The sequence below is a fragment of the Ictalurus furcatus genome, chromosome 7 (assembly GCF_023375685.1).
Source record: "Ictalurus furcatus strain D&B chromosome 7, Billie_1.0, whole genome shotgun sequence".
NCBI lineage: Eukaryota > Metazoa > Chordata > Actinopteri > Siluriformes > Ictaluridae > Ictalurus > Ictalurus furcatus.
In genome coordinates, this window is record NC_071261.1 from 19804840 (window position 1) to 19826576 (window position 21737).

General features: G+C 35.8%; 1 protein-coding gene across 1 annotated transcript in view; it reads left to right on the plus strand.

The window, feature by feature from the left end:
• Positions 1–10267: 10267 nt before the first annotated feature.
• Positions 10268–21737, plus strand: part of znf638 (zinc finger protein 638) — a 36398-nt gene continuing 24928 nt past the window's right edge. Inside the window, exon 1 of the mRNA XM_053629197.1 lies at positions 10268–10430. Within this exon, the coding sequence (XP_053485172.1) occupies positions 10309–10430 (122 nt within the window). The 5' untranslated portion in view covers positions 10268–10308. The remainder of the gene's footprint in view (positions 10431–21737) is intronic.

Here is a 21737-nt window from a genome sequence, read left to right on the forward strand (position 1 = left end):
TAAACTTGTTATTATTATTATTATTATTATTATTATTATTATTATTATTACCTACAGAATGTGCTATGTTCTATGTCGTTTAACACATCTACATATAAATACCAGGAAATAAAAGCTGAAATTCTAAACTCTCTTCTCATATTCATCTTTTGATCTCAAACCCAAATGTCTTCAGTCTACAGCAAAAATAAAATGAATTGGCTTTGCTGTTCCGTAGTTTTTGGTATGACTGTATGTCTAAAAGATAGTATGTTGGGCAGATAAAGCAAAAACAACCACTATAAAATCTGTTATGCCACCTTTAAGTCGCCAGGTACAAGCTGGTTCAAAAGGACAACAGTTTCAAAGCATAGATTTATTTGTTGTTAATTTCAAGCTTAAAATGGCCACACATTTACAATTGAAAATATAATGTACAATTTATTTTCATGAGTAGATTAGTAGTTTGAGTAGTTTAAGCACTGCTATTTGTCCATTGTGTAGAGTAGAAAGACTTTAGCTTTAGTGCCTGAACTATACCAAATGTATACCAAATGAAGGAAATATTTTGCATAAATAAATCTAATATAATAAAATAAAAACAACATAAGTGACAAAAACAACAATATCAACATTAAAAGTAATGTTGAAGTCTCTTTAGCACAGCTGACCTATTCTGGGCCACAGTGTTTGATTTATTGTTCACCTACTAAATTGATAACATAGATATTAGAAAGACATGCTGTATTTTTCATCCAGTGCATCATTTATCATAATGTTCTATAAATATATTTGACCAATTTGCATGTTTACAAACCCAAGTTTTGTTTCTTACAGTAATCTCTTTAATAGTTATTTTGTAAACACTTTTTATATTGAATGTGATAGCTAGTTGTGTTGGCATACAACTCATGACTGTGAATGTTTAAGACACAAATTACTTTTGTTTTTACTGTCTTCTGATGATTTTTCATCTGAACAGATAATTGTGTCTTAATGAGGCACAGAAGCAGAGCACTAGTTCATAGATTTGTTCATTATGGTAAATGGTCTGCACTTATATAGTGCTTTTTTTAATCTTCGCAGTTCCAAAGCGCTTTACACTGTGTCTCATTCACCCATTCACACACACACTCACACACCAATGGTAGCAGAGCTGCCATGCAAGGCACTAACTTACCATTGGGAGCAACTTGGGGTTCAGTGTCTTGCCAAGGACACTTTGGTATGTGGAGTCATGTGGGCCAGGAATCGAACAGCCAACCCTACGATTAGTGGACAACCCGCTCTACCACCTGAACCACAGCCGCCCACAATTAATGTGCCATGCTGCACAGTCTTGGATTACATTCACTTTACAAAGTAGACTTGCACATTATATAGCTTAAATGGATGAGCACAGTGATTCGGTTATATTTACATGACATGCACACTCAAAGCTTTTTAAATATAGAGCAGGGTTTCTAGACTCTGCCATACCATTCCTTTTTTAGTATGTAGATGTTCTTATGTAATAATTTTCCCTTATGTTCTGAAGGGGCGTAAAATGTAGACTACTGACTGAAACACAACTCCAGGCAAAAGGAAAGCAGACACAATAGATCGGGCTATACACAATACTTTAGGATGTAGATGTTCCCATAGTATTGTTAAACATATGTATGGAAAGTAACTAATAAGTAACACCATCAGGCTCAATGTAATGTTTCTAAAAGCTGTAATTTTCTGATGGTGCATTTTTCTCCTCTCTCCCTCACCTGGATTAGGTTTCTTTAGCTTTGCTAAAGTAACCACACCACAGAACAATATTAATACAATCAACCCAGAAAAAGGTATAATAAATAAAATTCTAGCAATTTCTTTTTGAATAAACACATACAGTCCTCCAAAAGCATGGGATGTAACCCAAGTGAAACTCACCCACACTATTTTGTACTGGAATTGTTTCAGCTTCAAGTAGAAGATGGGGTGAACTACAGCCATATACTGTTCCACACAGATCCAGGTGTGGAATTGAGCTTGTGCCATTAAGCTAAGTGTCCAAATGTAAGCTTTGATAGAATATAAATAGGAGTTTGGTATGTAAATTATGTATAGGCTATTAAGAAACATTCCTATGCAAAAAATAACAGATGTGAAGATCAAGTTAAAATGCAACAGGTCAGAGAATGCAGTGCCTCTCTGTGTGGTTGTTGCCTTCTTGATTAGCCAAAGAGACCAAATGTTGATGGGGAGGATGATAATGACTATCACCACCATCATAATGTGGGTGCCATAAAAGCACAGAGGGTCATAGTATGCAGTTTTCATTAAAGTGTTATTGGAACAGTTGGTTGAGATGGAGGTGCAGGTGTCTACACTGAGTGCCATGATAATTCTAGGAGTCTTTTTTCCTGTAGATGGAAAATAGTGAGAATATATATATATATATATATATATATATATATATATATATATATATATATATATATGTGTGTGTGTGTGTGTGTGTGTGTGTGTAAAATTGGGTGATCTGCATCAAAAGGTGCCATGTTCTAAGTTGTTTAACACATCTAGATGTAAATATCAGGAAATAAATGCTGAAATTTTGATCTATCATCTTATATTTATCTTTTGATCTCAAAACCAAATGTCTTCAGTGTACAGCAAAAACAAACAACTGGTCTTGCCGTTACAATACTTTCAGAGGGGACTATATAAAGAATCATATTTGTGTTATGGTAATTGGCATTTCTAAAACATGTTTAATGCATATAAGCATATAATGCACACAGCTAACCCACATTTTAATGCAGTTTGTGATACAATTTCTTGTTTCTCTTGAATTTTTCATAGATCTAGGACCTGTACCATGAAGCCAGTTTAGGTGGCTAGCCAGGTAAGTTTCATTATAGTTTGTGCCAACTCTGGGTTTTAGGTACCATGAAAGTGGCTCGACTTTTACCGGTGTTCATCACCATAGTAACTACGCTCCATGGCTGACCTGCTCCGAGGCAGGTTATGTTCTGGGTAAGAGAACTCAAACCCAACTTGGACCAAATGGCTGTGAGCAATGTGACATAAGTGACGCAATTAGTTCATATTCCCAGTGCAAACTGTAAGAAGAGCACGTCGCAGAGAAACATTTATTTAAAACAATTTACATTTATATTAAATGAAATGATATGAGGTGCACAGTGGCTTAGTGGTTATCACATTCACCTCCCACCTCCAGGGTTGGGGGTTTGATTCCCGCCATGGCCCTGTGTGTGCGGAGTTTGCATGTTCTCCCCGTGCTGCGGGGGTTTCCTCCGGGTACTCCGGTTTCCTCCCCCAGTCCAAAGACATTCATGGTAGGCTGATTGGCATGTCCAAAGTGTCTGTAGTGTATGAATGGGTGAGTGAATGTGAATGTGTATGTGAGTGTGCCCTGCGATGGATTGGCACCCTGTCCAGGGTGTACCCCGCCTTGTGCTCGATGCTCCCTGGGATAGGCTCCAGGTTTCCCCGTGACCCTGAAGGAAGGATAAGCGGTATAGTAGATGGATGGATGGATGGATGGATGAAATGACATGAGAGAAATTGTGGTTATAAGTTTTCAATCCGTTTATTCTCATTGTGAGGCTATAAAAGTAAACTTATGCATTTACACAATCAGCAATTTTCCCGAAATTTGGCAGCTACAACGGTGTTGCTTTTTGCGGTTAGTGTTGGTTTAAATTCCTCATATTTCTGTAAAACAACTGTTTGGTTTTCAACTGGAAGTATGCACACCTGCTTTTTCCCCATGTTGAACACTATTGGCTGTTCGGTGCCGATATCACGCATTTATATGCACACACTCATGGACTAATCATAGCTTAAGGATCAAAGCCTGAGTTGACAGAGTATGTTGATAACCAGCATCAAGGTACCAATAAAGCCTGATTGGATTGGTTTGGTTTTGTCAACTCAAAACTAATCCCGTAACCCTGAGTTTGTTCAACTACCTTCATGGTACAGGACCTTGATGTTCACTTTTGTAAAGAAAAAAAAAAACCTACACCAGTGAAAAAACTCATCATGATATGATGAACGACTTCAAAAAATCAGTAAGGAAAACCATTAATTAGCTCAGTTCTATGTATCATTCTTAAAACTGAAAATTAATAAATTAAGAAAATTTACAACATTACAACAAGTCTCACTTTCACCCATCAGTGTTTTCTTGTAATAAAAAAAAATCTGTACTACTGTAAAGTATGTGAATAATGAATAAAGTCAACGGTAAGTTCACTATACCTGAAGTTCGATCCTTTTCTGGGAATCACAATACAACCATTGTGACTGGTCCTTTGGCATAGAAACAAAATTCAGACCAGTCATCTATAAGATTTGTGTATACCTACAATGTAAGTAGTAAACAAAGTTCACATTAGGTCTAAATATTTAGAGAAAAATAATAAAAAGATTACACACCGTCGAGTTACCCCACATTTAACTTCAGCTTATTTATTGAAGAAGCATGAGGAAAGGCAAGCCACTAATGCAAATTAGTGAAAATCATTGCTGTCTTTTTATACAAAGCTGCCAGGCATTTTTCTCAGAGCGGGTGATTAGTTGACTAGTGATATGGATAGATCAGCATTGACCACTGAATGACAAAACACTCAATGATTCAAATAAAACCTAACCTCATGCACATTTGTCATAACTGTTTTTTTTTCTTCTTGTCTATAGTTTATTTCTGTTGTTTTTTTTACTAGTCCTCTCCATTACTGCAATCACAAACACCCACCATGTTTTGATGGATTAATGTTTCTGAACAGTTTTAGATTTGTCATGGCATTTGGAAAATATTAAAGATTTTATAAACCCTTTTATTACTGTTATTGCTGTAAGAAATTAATTATAGAATGTTACTTTTGCCAACACCTTAATATGTGTTCAAGTCCTGTTATTGAAGTTGATTTATTGATGCCATAAATAGGTATGCTACAAATACCTGTAGCACAAGTGCAGCATATCATCCAAGATGAAAGTAGAGGCATGAAAACATGTGTCCCAAATTACCAAACATGTCACTAAAATGGTTTTCACTCAGTCTTTACAAAAGGGTAAGCCATGATTCCTTAGAATTTGAAATTATTCTATATGAATTTTTTTTTCACATGTAGATATTCAACATATTGAGCATTTCAGAAATGTATTATGTGTTGGGAATTTTGTTTTATTAATGGAAAGAAACCTTAGGAAAAACCTGGAAATTAAAAACCTATCCCAAAATATATATTTTTTATGCTTACAGTATCTCACAAAAGTGAGTACACCCCTCACATTTTTGTAAATATTTGATTATATCTTTTCATGTGACAACACAGAAGAAATGACACTTTGCTACAATGTAAAGTAGTGAGTGTACAGCTTGTATAACAGTGTAAATTTGGTGTCCCCTCAAAATAACTCAACACACAGCCATTAATGTCTAAACCACTGGCAACAAAAGTGCAATCTATCATTCTAAAAAGTGGAAATGAAAAAAATGAGGAAAATTTTTCAGGTTTCCAGAATTGCAGGTTCACTTTCACCCATCAGTGTTTCCACACATTCCAAAAAAAAAAAACATTGAATACAATGGTTGCGGTAAAGTTAGTGATACAAGGCTGCTCTAAAGTAGGTAAATGATGAATATAAAGTCACAGGTAAATTCACTATGCATAAGTCCCATCCTTTTTCTGAGAATAAGGTATGAGAACATAATGACTGCTCCTTTAGTCATAGAGACCAAATTCAGACCAAACATCTATAAGATTTGTGTATACCTACTATGTTCACATTTAGAACATTTTAAAGATCTTATCCAGTTATTCCACAACTAAGTTAAGGTTTATCCTTAACTTAGAAGCATGAGTAATTTCTGCACTGTTCCAAGTAGTGTTCCTTTAATATAGACCATGGCCTGAGAAAGACTGCAAAGAGAACAAAAGTCTAAAATAAATAATGAGATATTTATATCCCCATTATTATGCCTGGTCCATGTTGTTGATAAGGAAATAGTCTATGGAAAAACCTTTAGCTGATTGCTATGATCCCAGTGGTTTCTTAAATAAATACTGCTTATAAGTAAAAATGCTGATGCAAATCAGTGCAGGTCATTGTTGTCTTTTTATACAAAGCTTTCAAGAAAACATTTTTCTCAGAGCAGGTGGTCATTTGACTAATGATATGGTATCGTTTGACTAAATGATATGCCTAAATGGATTTGACTAAATTGACTAATTGACTAAATTGACATTTGACTAAATGGATCAGCACTGACCACAGAATAACTAAACATTCACTGATTCAAATCAAACCCAAGCTCAAGCAAAGGCATATTTGATAATAAATAAATAAATAAATAAATAAATAAACAAGAAGAAGGAGGAGAAGAAGAAGAATACAGCCATATTGATATTTTGTTGTTGTTGTTGTTGTTTTTACTAGCCCTGTATATGATTTCAGCAATGGAGGGGAGTCCTCTCTCCATTACTGAAATCAAACACACACATATTACAAATTTATAATAATAATAATAATAATAATAATAATAATAATAATAATAATCTATATATGAATATAAATAAAATCCTTCAGTGAGTATCTTGTACCTCTAGTGTGTATCTTTTATCTGGGAAAATAATTTAAGGTACCTGAAAAAAATTATTTATTTGGACCATAAGGACCAGTAGTTTAAAAAAATAATTAAAGGTACATCATATACACTTTCCTAAATAGAAGATTTTTTTTTAAAGGTACAAACCATGCATACGCTTAATGGTACCACCCCAGCGACAAGTAAAAGTACATATTGATACTTGCTGTTTTCTCAGGCCCTACAGGAGTCCATAACTATATAGTACAAATAATAGAGAAAATCATTTTTTTAAATGTATAAAATACAGCTAATTATATCGAAAACTCTTACAGATCCCGCCAGATGGCGCTGTCCGACCAAACGTTGAGAGCACTATAGCTTCTGTTAGGCTTTTTAATTTTAAATGAGAAATAGTAGAGTAATCTGTTATAATTTTGGATGATGTGAAGTAGGGTGAGTTCAGGTATACTGGAACATCAGGTAAACTGGAACAGTTTACTTATTTATCTTTCTGCAGCAATAAGTGAAAGTGAAAACTTACTAAACCCTTGCAGTAGCTGACAAATAACATGACTTAATTCATGTGACAACATTTAAAAGGTGTGGTCAGCATCAAACCTGATATACATACAGTGCCTCCAGAAAGTATTCACTCCCATTAATTAGTTCTCTTTTTGCTATATTGCAACATCAAATTTAAGCACATCAGAATGGGATTTCTTTCTGCTCCTTTTGAAGTTACTCAGAAATAAAATTAAATAAAGAATTTAGATTTATTCAGAATTATTTGAAGATAAAATAAAATCGAAAAACTGCTAAGTATTCACCCCTTCAGTGTGAATTGTCCTTTTGCAGCAATTACAGATTTGAGTTGTTGAGTTGCTTCTATGACCCTATTGAACATTTCCATTTCGGAATTTTTGTATATTCCTCAAAGCAATTTTTCTCCAATGCTGCCAATTAAATGGAAATGCTGGTGGGCAGGAACATTTAGGTCATGCCAGCTATAGGGGGCAGTGGTGGCTTGGTGGTTAAGGCTCTGGGTTACTGATCAGAAGGTCAGAGGTTCAAGCCTCAGCATTGCCAAGCTGCCATTGTTGGGTCCTTGAGCAAGGCCCTCTCTGCTCCAGGGGTGCTGCATCATGGCTGACCCTGTGCTCTGACCCCAGCCTCCTGACATGCAAAGAAAAGAAAAGAATTTCACTGTGCTTATAAAGACTCATTATCATGCCACATTGGATTTAAGTCTGGGCTTTGACTCAGCCATTCCAAAACATAAACCTTCTTTTTTCCTCAAGCCATTTGTAGTTTTTGCCCTGTGCATTGGCTCATTGTCCTGTTGAGACATATAGTTTTGCAGATAAATGCATATGTCTGGCTTATATTTGGCTCCATACATTTTACCTCTTATGGCAACAATTAAGCTTTCCAACTGAAAAGCAACCCAAGAGCATGATGGATGCTCAAACACCAACGTGCTTGATCACTGGAATGGTGTTATCTGGATGTTGGCTGTATTTGTCTGCTTTGGCTTTAGACCAAATGGCTCAACTTGAATCTCATCAGACCACAAAATCTGTTTTCTAACATTTCTAACATGACCTTTTACAGAAGTGGCTTCCTTTTGGCAAGTCTGCCATAAGGGCTGGATCTGTGTAGCGCTGATGTGAGGAGCTCTGAAAATTGCCCAAAGGATACATATTTGAACATCGATAAATTTATTGTATGTTTTTAGCTATCTATCACAGTATATTGGAGTTGTCATTAAATAATGAATATGAGGTCAAAGTACCGACTTTCAGCTTTAATTCAAGGGTATTTATGAAAAACTGCTGGAAAACTGGTGAAAGTGACACAAGCAGTTGCAGCTATGAAAAATCCATGGCAATACTGCTGTATGCGCAGTATATACAAGGATGACATTTTTAACACAGCCAGTAAACAGCTTTTGTTACATAGTTATAAAGAGCCAACAAAACCAGCAAAATATAATATGGTGCAAGTTTGAATGAAAAATATATACGTGAATTGAGATTAATCTCCTAAGGTAAAGGTCGCATGGCTCAGCCCTGTGAATTAAAGCGATGCCAGCCCATCGTGTCTCTTAGCTCAAGCATAATGATAACTGCAGTTAGTGCTCTCCTCCAAGCACATTTAGCATTCTTATGATGCTTCAGTGGCAGTCCTGTAAGAGACAGAGGCCTCCCATATTGGTAGCTGCTGTGCGAAAGGAAGGGGGATAAATAATGAGGTAGAAATTGACAGCAACTAAATTAAAGTGTGCAACCTGGAGGGGCATGGGACAAATGTTAAACTATATTAGTTGGGAATTTAGTAGACTCAGGGAACCCAAGCACTTATGACATATGTCATAAGATATATCAGTCTTTAATATATAAAAAAATTCTGTGGTATTAGAGGAGTAAAACATTTAGTGGCATGCTGTTGTAGACAACTGATTTTCATGGTTGTGTCATGCTGCATCACACCATCCCTCTGTTGATTTTTTACCCAATCCAATTTACACCCTTCATATTTAATTCCATACACATACAACATTGATCGAGGTTAATAAAGATAAGCGCAGCACCAAGAAGCAGTGAAAGACATAGCTAATGTAGAGAATGGGGATTAGCCTGTGGAAAAACTTGTCAGTGGGTTTGTCTCAGTGGTGGTCATTGTGCTGGTGGGACAACGATAATCTTTTGCATCCCCAGTGACAGCTGGGTGGGATTTTACAGGCTTTATCATTGTACACACTGGGCATGAGTCCAAATGAGTTAAAATTCAACTAGACCAAATATTTACTGAGAGAATGCCCAGAAGGATTAACTCAGATGAATAGTATAAAGCTAAGCCAAGGTAGAGGAAAAATATAGGGACCCAAGAAAGTGTACCATGTTTGACTCTTTAAATGGTCTATTACTGCTAAAGAACCCAGTCCTCTATAACTCTGACATAAATAAAAGATCTGAAGGAGAATGTGAAGTAGAGTACAGTAACCTTTTTTCCAGTATTTTCCTTCATAATATTTCATGCTTATTTCAACTTACATTCCATGTGTACTAGCCTTTGAACCCCCTCTCTATTTCTCTCTCTCCTTCCCCCTCTCTCTTTCCTGCCCTTCACTCTACAGGCATTTAGCATGTGACACCCAGCTCCAGCTGAATACTCTGGGTGTCTGGGGTAGCGAATGCTTGAAATGCTCTCATGGCTCTCACTCAGACTAAGTATGAAAAATCCTAGATAATGTACATGAAATGCTACGCAAACTCTTGTTGGATCAATTTGAATTTATTTTGTTCATCATGTAACTTATACTGCATTTTCTGCAAATTAATTCTTATAAATATTTTTTCTTAGTTGAAGAAAATGACTGTATTTTGTAGCCTTTTATCTATTACAAATTAATGCTCATTGGATATTCTTCAGCAACATTGTTCCTTCTGCTCAGCAGGTAGTAGATGATGGTATAATGATATATTGTTGTGAAAATCATTAGTTGATTTTTGGGATAAAGTTCATTACTGGATTTTACTACTGAGATCTCACTACTCACTCTGTTTTGATTGATATATTTAGCTTTTGTGATAAGACTTTCAAGACTTTTGTGGTACAGTTTTCTTTTTTTGGTGGCTTGTTTTTGTAAATATGAAGTGTGACTGCATTGAAACCAGGTAAAAAGGAGTGAGTGGCTGCATTTGCCCATCACGTCCCAGGACAGAAGAGAAAAAATGATAAAAGGCAAAAAGAAGCTCACAGCCCAGAATGGAGTGGCAAATACAATCATAACTAACAGCACAAACAAACAAACCAACAACTTGGCACTTCTAATCAGACCTGATGCTCCTAATCGGTAAGATATATAGTCTTGATTCAAACTATCTTTTCCAGTAACATGAGTTTGACATGGATTTAAATTCGTTGGGCAAACTAATCCTAATTAGAAATATAAAGGCTGGACTGTTAAACCAAACCAAATAACATTTCCATGAAAGACTAATAATAATGTTGTCTAATAATAATGTTGAATAATGTTGTCTGAACATGTGTGAGTCCAGTTGTGTATTATAATTTCACTAACAATGTCGGGTGTCTGTCTTTCAGGTATTCTCTCATGTTTCACCATTGAAAAATTTGTGTTTGCTGTTAATGTTGTCCGTGTTTGTGTTAATCAAAAGTTTTCCGTATGATGAAGTTCATTATTTAATCTTACTCCTCTGAATAACTATTTATAGTTTAAAAACTGCGTCTTCTATCTCCTACCATATTTGAGTGCACTGCTAAAATTGTAAATCAGTTTGAAACTGTTTGTACTAGAATAGGGTAAGACTACTAGTATAGAATTACTTACTGTACGATGTATGTTTTATAGAAGTATTTTTTTTTTAAAGGTAGGCATTTTTTTGATAGATAGATAGATAGATAGATAGATGGATAGATCATTTTATACACCTATTAAATTCACCTATTACAGCAGCAAAGAGAGTTAGAAGAAACATTTTAAATGAAGCAAACAAACAAACAAACATATATGCAAATCAGTGCAGGTCATTGCTGTCTTTTTATACAATATATATATATATAAAAGAAATAGGACCAATAGGACATGGTGCTGTTGCATACTAAGATTGCATGAAGTATTGAGACTATACAGACGGCAGACAGATTCCCAACTGTTGTCTCATTATTTTAGTCTGCCTCTCTGACCCAACTGCATTTTTAATTAAGGGGCAGAATTAGCACCACACTTAATGCTTGTTTGATTGGAAATGTTTGTGTAACTAACAGGGTGGAAAGAACTGAATCATTTCAACTGAAATATTATTTTTGGGGAACACAATTACCACAGACATTATGACACTGATTTTTACAGTCATAGTTCTGCAAACTTTGATTGTACAAAGCTAAAGCACACATTTTATGTCTCTTACACCTTTAACTGTCTGGACTGTGACAGTACATGTCTAGTGCTGAGCATTTATAACAGCAGACTAGACAGATCTGTATAGAATCATTTATTAATTATAAATTCTGAATAGATTCTCTCTTTGTGTCACATGACACTGAAGAATTAATTCTTGTTTAATACCTCAGACAATGATTGTCATTTTGAGTTAAGAAAGACACTATATAAAAGCACTATAAATGAAACACCTTTTCCCATGTGAATCTGTTGTTCTGGTAGCAGAATGGTGCAACCTGTGCTCGTCTATGATGTGCACACACAAGGCTGTGTTATTCTCTCTTTCTTATTTCTGCCTCACACTAACACAGTTCTCTTCTGCTGTCTCTGTCAGCGACCATCGTTCACTGAGCCTGCGATGTCAAACAAAGTCCTACCATGCACCATTGTTAGCCTGTAAAATTTTTAGATATATCAAAGGACACAATTCATTGTCACATAATGTCCCTAGTTGACTATGACATTTTCTCTGCCAAGCCTGGCCAAACCTGATGTCTACAGGTGACAGAAGCCGTTATAAATAATATGTACTCTGACCTGTGATGTTAATGGAGTAGTGGTTCTCTTAAATACGGTTGTCTGTAGTTGTAAAGTTATTTAAAACATTATGCTAATTCCATTTTTGGCATGTTACATTTGCACAAAATGGCTGTGTGGGATACTGGTGTCCTGAAGCTCAAAAGTGTTCACCTTGGCATCCTCATCCACACTGTCACTCTAAAACTTTCGACTTTTATTTACAGTGTGCACGAAAATTTTTTGAATGATCAAAAAGCTGGTTTTATGAGAATTCCATGATTGCGAGATATTGAGTTTTAAGGTCAAAACAAATTTAAACTTTTCAACTTTATATTCAGCCTTATTTGTAACATAAATGTTTTGTGGGTTTTTTTTTTTTTTTTGCTAGACAGGTCAGTTATAGACAAGGTTTCAAAAGATTGATGGCAAAGTCAACTGTTGAAAGGCCTAGGATTTTATCATACTGATTTTTAAAAAAAAAGTTAATCTCTTGACACATTCTTTAATGCTATAGTGCTGACTTAAAATACACACATGAGGTAAAAGGCCAATCATGCCAAACAGCTAAGCACAAACTCAATAAAAGTGTAACATAAACCACACTGTCAGGGTGTGAGTTGGAGGGCAGATGAAATTTAAGCATGCTGAAATGCCATGAACATATGACTTCCATGATCACAAAATGTATCAGCCATATTTCTGGCTTTCTGATGTGTACTTTATAGTGTTTCGTGGCTGATGATGAATAGTAAATAATAGTTGAGTATATAATTATCACAATTATTAATAATATAGTCGTAATATACAACATTTGCTGTATGTTTCTCTGTCTGTGTCTGTGTTTATGCCTGTAAGAAGCTGTAGTGTGTGTGTGTGTGTGTGTGTGTGTGTGTGTGTGTGTTTATGTAATGCAATATTTTGCCAAGATGCCTGCATGTGTTGAGACTGATATCCTGATTTATGAGACTGTGATACCAACTAATCTATCTTTAAGCCATCCAAATTAGGCCCTGGCTTCATTATAGCTTTCATAGCAGGCTTCCTAGCATTAAAGACATTAAAGGTATGTCACAGTACTGCTAAAGTGACAAAATATGAGGCAGGTTTTCCACTCAATTTCCATGAGAACAGCTCAGCATTTATTCTGAGGCAGAAGTATATGTGTTAACTGCAGTCTGGCTTGGTCACTTTATGCAAATTGAATTTTGATTTTCATATAATAAGCAGATCCAAAACTAGCTCCAGTAATAGCAGGTGTTGTATATCTGAGTATATCTCACAGCACTGAAGGATTTATTTTGCATGGTATTAATAGTTATATTGATAACTATTATCAATATGTTATAGTTTATATTTAAACTATTAGAGATTTAATAGAGATTTAAACTTTTATAGTACAATCTACTTTTATGTCACATACATACGTGATCAGCATTTATTTGTCAAACAAATGGCTTGTGTGACCTTCACTTTTTATGACTCTCACCATGACCTCAGATGACCTCAGATGGTTGGATATCTATATATGGGATCCATCATACCATTTATGAGTTCACCCTGCTCGCATGTGTTTGCGTGTTTGCTTATGGACACAAGAAGCTGTGTGTGTGTGTGTGTGTGTGTGTGTGTGTGTGTGTGTGTGTGTGTGTGTGTGTGTTTTCTACCGCTGAGAACGAGCTAAAACTATACAATCTACCTTCTTGCTGTCTGATGCTTCACAATATAATTGCAAATTAGCATGCTGAGGTGATTAACCTTGCTGCATACACATAAAAGATGTTCCTAAATTAAATTGGGAGAAAAATGTGTAAATACTTCATCACTTAAAATATCCAATTGCATGTCAGTGAGCCACCTGTGTATTAACTTCTCCTTCTCTATATTATTGTATGGGAAGGCGTATTAAAATTATATATCACTTTTATATCACATGTATTATAAAGAGTATATATTTTTCTGTTGCGATTGTTAAATTACATTGAGGATATTCTATTATGTATTATTTCTTTAAACAAATAGATATTTTTAAAAATAGATGCAGATACATTACCTATACAGGGAAATAAAAATTCCCTGTCATAATATCACACTTGCAATTATGTTAAAACAGGCAATTTAGATGTGTGCAAATATTCACTTATCCATAATTAAGTGAAGTATGTTTTAATCATTATTCACTCTTATATGCGTGGAAGCTAATAATAATAATAATAATAATAATAATAATAATAATAATATGCTTGGAAGTTAACCAAATTTCATAATTAGTGTGGCATAAAATGTAGCCAGTCATGCTAGTCATATTTTGTATTATAACGCATATAAAGCTAGGCTGCGCAGTTGCCAGCTCAGAGAGTCAACAGTAGCTATAGTTTATGCTACCAATCCAGCTAAGAACACATAGACGGGCACAAAACTAAACAAAACCACATGACCCTTTTGATGTTTGTATCTGGTGCTATTTTGGGTTTTTCTTTGTATATTTCTTTATCAAATCCGATTTGTGTTCTACGTCCTGTCTTTTATCTAATGTTGACAGGCTAGTTTGCTGTTGTTGAAGGCTCTACTATGCTCTTTCAACACTCTCTCTGTGGATGGTCACCCCTGATCCCAGTCCTGCTGCGTAGCAATGTTCACTCTGGTGACAATGTTATACAACTCAGCAGCTCCAGAGCACAGCTTTTGTGGGATCAGCCTTGAATGGGACACTTGTGGAATATGTTTTGATGTGGCTCTGGCAACCAACACATTAATTCATGTGAGGCAGAGGATGTGAAATGTTCTTCTGCAAATTGCTTTCAATAACATACTTCTACCAGTGATGCCTCTAGCATTCAAAACCTGAATGCTAATACTTTTAATGTGAACGTCTACAACATGATAAATCAAACAGTGTATGTAATATCCGAGCCTTTAATTCCTATTCATGTTGTTAATTATCATATTTGTGATGTATCCGGGCAGTATGTCAGTACAGAGCAGTAAAGATTATCTATCTCTTTAATTTTACATGTATAACAACAGTGTTATATGACATTAAGACCAGGGTGCAAACTGCTGTGTTGAGCTGAGTATCCAATGATCGCTATGTCAGCAGGGCTTTACATGTAGCAAAGGATAGAGTCGGGCTCAAACCAGAGGTGATGAGTTCTACGCGTTCCCAATAATTTCTAGGGTACTTTTGTTTTTATTATGTCTGATTATCTGTCTGACTAACAGGCCACAGGAGACCCAAAACATTTGTTCTTAAGCTACTCCTGCCAGACAGACAGGCTGACAGACAGAGACAAATGGCAAATGGTGTCAAGCTACTTCCACAGCATGCTGCCTAGCAGATATGACAAATGTCCAGTGAGTGAGATGTGGGTAAGTGATAAAATGATAGAATGGTTGATGACTATAATACATGCAATATACTTTTCAACTACCTATATCTCTCTCTGTTACTAGTGCTTACATTCTGTTTACTGATATCTGTTCTTGGCTACTTCAGTGATTACAGTCTGTCACTATGCAGGCCTTGGATGTGCACCACTTAAAGAATATGTACAATCAGGAAGGAGATAACATGATGGAGTAGTAGGGATATTTTACTACTAGTGCTGAGTAATTAGAAATTAGCGTGGATTGAGCCTGTTATAATAGCAGTCATAGTCCATATGCGAAACCATATGTGAATCCGTGTGACCTGATCACTTACTTGCACTCACATGACCTGACTCAGTACAGTTAATGAACAAAATCGTATTTTAAAACTTCATGGGGTTTTGTCTATTGGAATTGTTTCAGTCTGATTTATAGTTCGTGGTTAATCTTACAATCGTTCAAATCATACTATTAATCTATCATTTATTTTTGTGTACATAGTGATGAAAGGGCAAGTCATGACCTACTCATATGGATGTTAGAGACACCTTCTGATTCATAACATTGTTGGCATGCTTTGGCTTATTTATTGCTGTCTCTGCACTAACATTGACTTGACATTGTCAGGGATATTATTCAGTTTCCCTAGTCTCCGATGAAACATGACTGTCAGACACATAGGGGGCAAGGGAAGTTGGGCTGACTGCACTTTTGACATTTGGAAATTTATAATATTTGGAGACCTCTTCTTGCTATCAATTCAATAAGAATTCAGTATGAAATCCATTTTGTTTGTAATGCTGAGCTCTATCCATCTATCCCAATTCGCTTGGTAGAAATTAAATATCCACAATTTTACTGCTCTCTAGAAAAATGAAAAGTTGCTACTATGCATAGTATATTTGAGGATACCTAGTGAAAGCAGTAGAATGCTGATGTCAGAAAGGGTGGAAATGAGTACGACACAAAAAAGCATTTTTTCCCATATACAATAAATGCTTTACAGTTACTGCTCATCTGAATATGCAACACTGAGAGGCTTGAAAACACAGTTGCTTCAATCGGCATAATCGTTCTTGTCTGGTTTAGTTCGTACTTGACAGACTGTTATAAGTTTGCTAGCGATAATATGCATTCATCTTAAAAAAGTATGGTGTCTTACAAGCTTCTGTTTAGGCCTTTGGTCATTCTCCCTTCATGCCCATGCCCTGGAACATGCAATTTCAACATATAAAATATTGGTTTTCACTTCTACACTAATTATGTTTATAATTTTGGTCAGATTCAGCATGTAAGGCTTAAATATATAAAACTTTATATGAATAGAATTGTCATTCTCCTAAATTCTAATAAAAGTACTGATGTCTTTTATTAGACTAAAACTGCATTTTATCCAAACATAGCCAAAATTAGAAACTAGTAAATACTTATAGTTTGCAATATTGACTCTTCTCCATTCTACAAAAAAACCCCTACCTGTTACACTGGCTGTCTATTACCTTCATCATTAGCATCTTTACTCTTAATCCCATGGATCACTCACAGCTAAGCTGGCAGAAAATGTTTACATTAACCTTAAACACTGAAATAGTGTTCCAGAGTACATAATAAAAACAACTATAAAAATAGAGTTATGCAATTTCAATATGCAATAATTTCATCCACTAATTTTATTGATTGAATGATTGTTTATTCGTTTGTTTGATTGAGTTATTAATATTTATTTCCTGAATTATAGACTGCAGTTATCAGACAGAAGCTCTAAACCTCCTCAAAACTTCGTTGGCCTTAATAATCAGTGCATTTTTTCATGTTTGGATATATTGCATGTTTAGAAAGGATAATGACATATTGGGGCAAGTTTCTTGCCAATATTTAGAATTAGTCAATTTGTATACTTAGCAGTATTTAAATGAATAATACTGTCGATATTCCATTCATATTCTTAGATAAAAGTTGTGAAGTAATGTTAGAATGCAAGAAATGCAACTAAAATGGCAGTTTTAAGACAATTTAAGTGAAAACAAGAAAATCATTATGCACCAACCAAAAAGCAGTCACAAGCAGTGACACTGTGGCAGACTTGTTTAGAGAAGAAAACCCTGCCATCTAGTGGACATTATGAGAGAGGCCAACACCTGACTATATCTACCAACGAGTCTACTGTATATACCAGTGGACAACATGGCACCATTCACTAATGTCTGCACTGTAGAGACCTTGGAGCCAAAGCATGCGCAGTAGATACAGCTGGATAGGCAGTGGGTCCGCCTCTCACCTGCCCATATTAGTGATGGACACTCGTACGTCTGCACGTATGCTGATATTATACCTCGAGGTGCATTACACTCAACCGGCATCCATTATTTTCATACAACAGCACAGTCTGGAGTGTGATATTCAGCTTATAGCACAGCGATGTACCAAAGATTACAATGTTTAATTCATTAATGAATGACGCATTGCACTTTTTAACAGTTTATAGTTAGATTTAATGTTGTGAAACATCTCCGAGAGAAGTTAGTTCCCGTTCTCACCTATGTAATAGCTGTGATAAACAGTCTTCACCAATCTCTCGCTCTCTCTCTTAGTGATAGGAAGATTGGATCATTTTACTGACTTGGATCTGTGAATCTCATTCAGCAAAATAAATGAATCTTTATTCAAGTAATTTGGGTCATTTAAGCAAACTTAAATTAAAATGTTAAATTTTCAATAGCCAACACATCTACTTATGCAAACATTGGTCAGATTCTAAATAAGGAACAAATTAGAATACAGCCAAGGACAAATGATGAGAAACAAAAATGACTAATTCACCATTCTACTGGGCCTTCTGGTCTGAGTCGTTTGTTCTTTTGTCACATGACAGCAGCCAGAAAGGTTGTCATGATACCATAAACATTTCTTACCATACTATACCAGCTGAAGTATCACAATATCAAGTAGTGTCACAATACCATGCAATATTGTGTTCATACATAATTCAAATCTACAAAATGAACAAAATTTACAGAAATACACAGATATAAATGTAAACAGACAACCAGATTTTCCTCTAAATACATTATTAATGAGAATGAATAACTGGGTGTTGGAAAAACTGAAGAACAGTCATGCAATTGGGAAGCAACTAATTCAATGTGCCACATATTTCATCTATTATGAAAGCATATGAAATCATGCAAATGGAAATTGTTCTCAGAGAAATGAGAATTAACACAAATTAGGAATAAATTACTGAATGTAAAAATTCAGTTTGAATTTGAAACACGGTTCATTTAATTATTAACTCACAGCGGTCAGCGTAACGTTAGCTTGCTTGGTAGCAAATAGGAAATCTTTAAAGATTAAGATAAAGAATTTGGGTTAAATGAAGTGTCACTAACCTTTGTATATTCTGCAAAAGCAGTGTGATGTGTCATTTTAGCGAAAATAGCATTAACTGCAGCACATACAACATTATGTACGGTACTACCGTATCGGCAATACTACCGTTTAAAGTGACATCGGCGGTATTTTGAAGCTTTACTATCTCGATACTTCCGTAGTACCGGTATACCACGCAACCCTAGGCTCCTGTAGCCTCTTTCCTCATACCTTTTGTATTATATGATATTTTCTGAGGAAAAGATAAAAGTAAATCCACTGTAAGCAGGTATCTTTATTTATCAACGTGATTTTCCCCATCATATAAATAAAACATTAAACAAGTTTAAAGCATTAACAAACCCTTTATTACCAGATTCAATGTTGTCGAAGAGAACTATCAGAAATTCACAAATTTATAACTTATGAGAAAAAAAAAAACTAACTAAAATTTAAGACGAAAAATGTGTTGTGTAACTGTAAGTGTAAAAATAAAACCTAACTACCGGGTTGGGAATTATGAACTAATTTCTGTATCCAATACACAATGTCACGTCACGTGACAAATGAACGAAAGACCAGATGCAAAATAAATGTATCTGAAATGATGGAAAACAACCAAAGGAGAAATACGAGAGCGTTTTATAATATTTATTGTTTATATCTATCTATCTATCTATCTATCTATATATATATATATATACATATATATACATGTGTATATATGTATGTGTGTATGTGTGTGTGTGTGTGTGTGTGTATATATACGTATATGTATATGTTTCAGCCACTCGCTCTTCCCTCCGAGCAGAGAGCGGCTCTGCAGCAGACCAGATCAAACAATCCCCGATACATGGGGAAGCAGGGGGAGGGGAAGGAGTTATATATGTATCTATATCTCCCCGGTACCCGGTTACATATGTATCTGTGATCGTTTGATCTGGTCTGCTGCAGCGCCTCTCTCTGCTAGGTGTAAGCGGAGGAAAGACTCTGCGCTGAGAAAGGAGCGAGTGGCTGAATAATTCCTGCGCACGGGAAATGTGGATCTTCAGCGACTGCAATTTGGGGAAAATTTCACCCTAACAGGTTTTAAACACGAGGTATGTCTTATAGAAAAGCACAGCGCATGATGGCCGAGCCACCTGTGTGTAGATGTTATTTACCAGCGACGGGAACATAATATGTCCGAGGTCTTGCCCACGGCCTGGTGAAGGAGCCTGCCTGAGTAGGCCAGACCGACAGGCCTGCCAATGGTTCAATCTTTCCTGTTTTGTATGAACCACGTCTGGGTGTTTTGTGCCGCCTTGTTTCTGTATAACTTGTCAAAAAAAAAAAAAAAATACACGAACATGAATAACTGCTGTCGTGGATACCTGTATTATTGGGTCGAGCCAGCTGTATAGAGTTGCTAGTTATTAAGACGCGAGCTAGCGCTAGCATTAGCCCTGTGACCACGCAGCTTTTCTGTTAGTAGTTCAGTTCAATGACCCGCAATGATTCCACTGCATTTAACATTCTGATTAATTTCCAGATGTTGAGTGTGTAGAGAGTGTATGAAGTGATCCATGTTGTTGCGCATGGAGCTGAGGACACAGCGAGGCAGACAGCTTGGCTGAGTGAAGCTTTTCTGCCTGATACACAATACTGTGCCTCTCGGTAAACTGACAGCGTGCATGTCAAACCCAGCAAGAAACCCATTTAACTTGTCACACAGCCTTAAAATCTTACTGGTGGCCTCATGTCTACCTCAAACTGAGACTCATTGTGTTTGAGGTTATCAGTGATTTCCCCTTTACTTCATCTGCGTAGGTGATTGTGTGAATAAAAATAATCAGTCTATAGTGCAAACTCTCTGGTTACAATAATGTGTCTGTAGCATTAATGTCAATAATGTAAACAATGTGTTATTTAAAAATGAACCCAAATCTGTTGTTTTTGTATCACTTAAATATCTTACGACTTATAAACTATAGCTTTTTGTGTTTTTGCTTGCTCAGGTTAGTGTTAAGTGTCCATAAAACCTAGTGCACATGACAGGATTTTAGCCCTGAATTTCTCAGTTGTAAATTTTTCCTGACTTGGCAAATACCCGATTAAATATAAACAAACGCGATGATTCCTGCTGGCGTGTGGTATAAAAATAGCTACTTTCTTGTACAATACCACCAGCTCTTTTAACATTTCAGACAGTCCTCACTGCGTGCATGTCCCCTAACAGTATTTTCTCCAGAGTTTTTATTATTATTATTATTATTATTATTATTATTACTTCTGTATAACTACACACTAGTGGTTGTTGAGGAGACCTCCTCCCCCCCATGTAAAGTGCTTTGAGTGTCTAGAAAAGTGCTATATAAATGTAAGGTATTATTATAAAATAGTGACACAGTCAAGAAGTCACATGTTTGAGTTCTCACATTTAGTTTTCTGAGAGTGGGATTTAGGGATCAGGTATGCTTCAGTGGGGATCTCTCCAGGTGAAACATTGTGTACTGTGTGACCCCCCTCTGCAAGTGATTGTGTAGTGTGTACACCCCTCTGTCCACCAAACAACTGATTAAAGGTGTGTAGTGTGAAAGGGGACAGCAATTTGAGAGTCGTGTAGTGTGCACTTAACACTGCAATTTTTAACTGTTAAGACATTGGGGTTTGGAAAGTATTCAGACCCATCCAGTTTTTGCACAATTTATTGTGTTATAAATTGAATTTTAAATGCTTGTAATTTAACTTTACTTTTTTGGCCAACAGTCTACGCATAATAATCCATAATGGTGGAAACAAGTTTTTAGAAATTTTTGCAAATGTATTAAAGATCAAAAACTGAAAGTATTTGGACCCTTTATTCAGTACTCTGTAGAAACACCTTTTGAGTCTTTTTGGGTAAGTCTCTACATGCGTTGCACACCTGGATTTGGGCAGTTTCTCCCATTCTTCCTGGCAGAT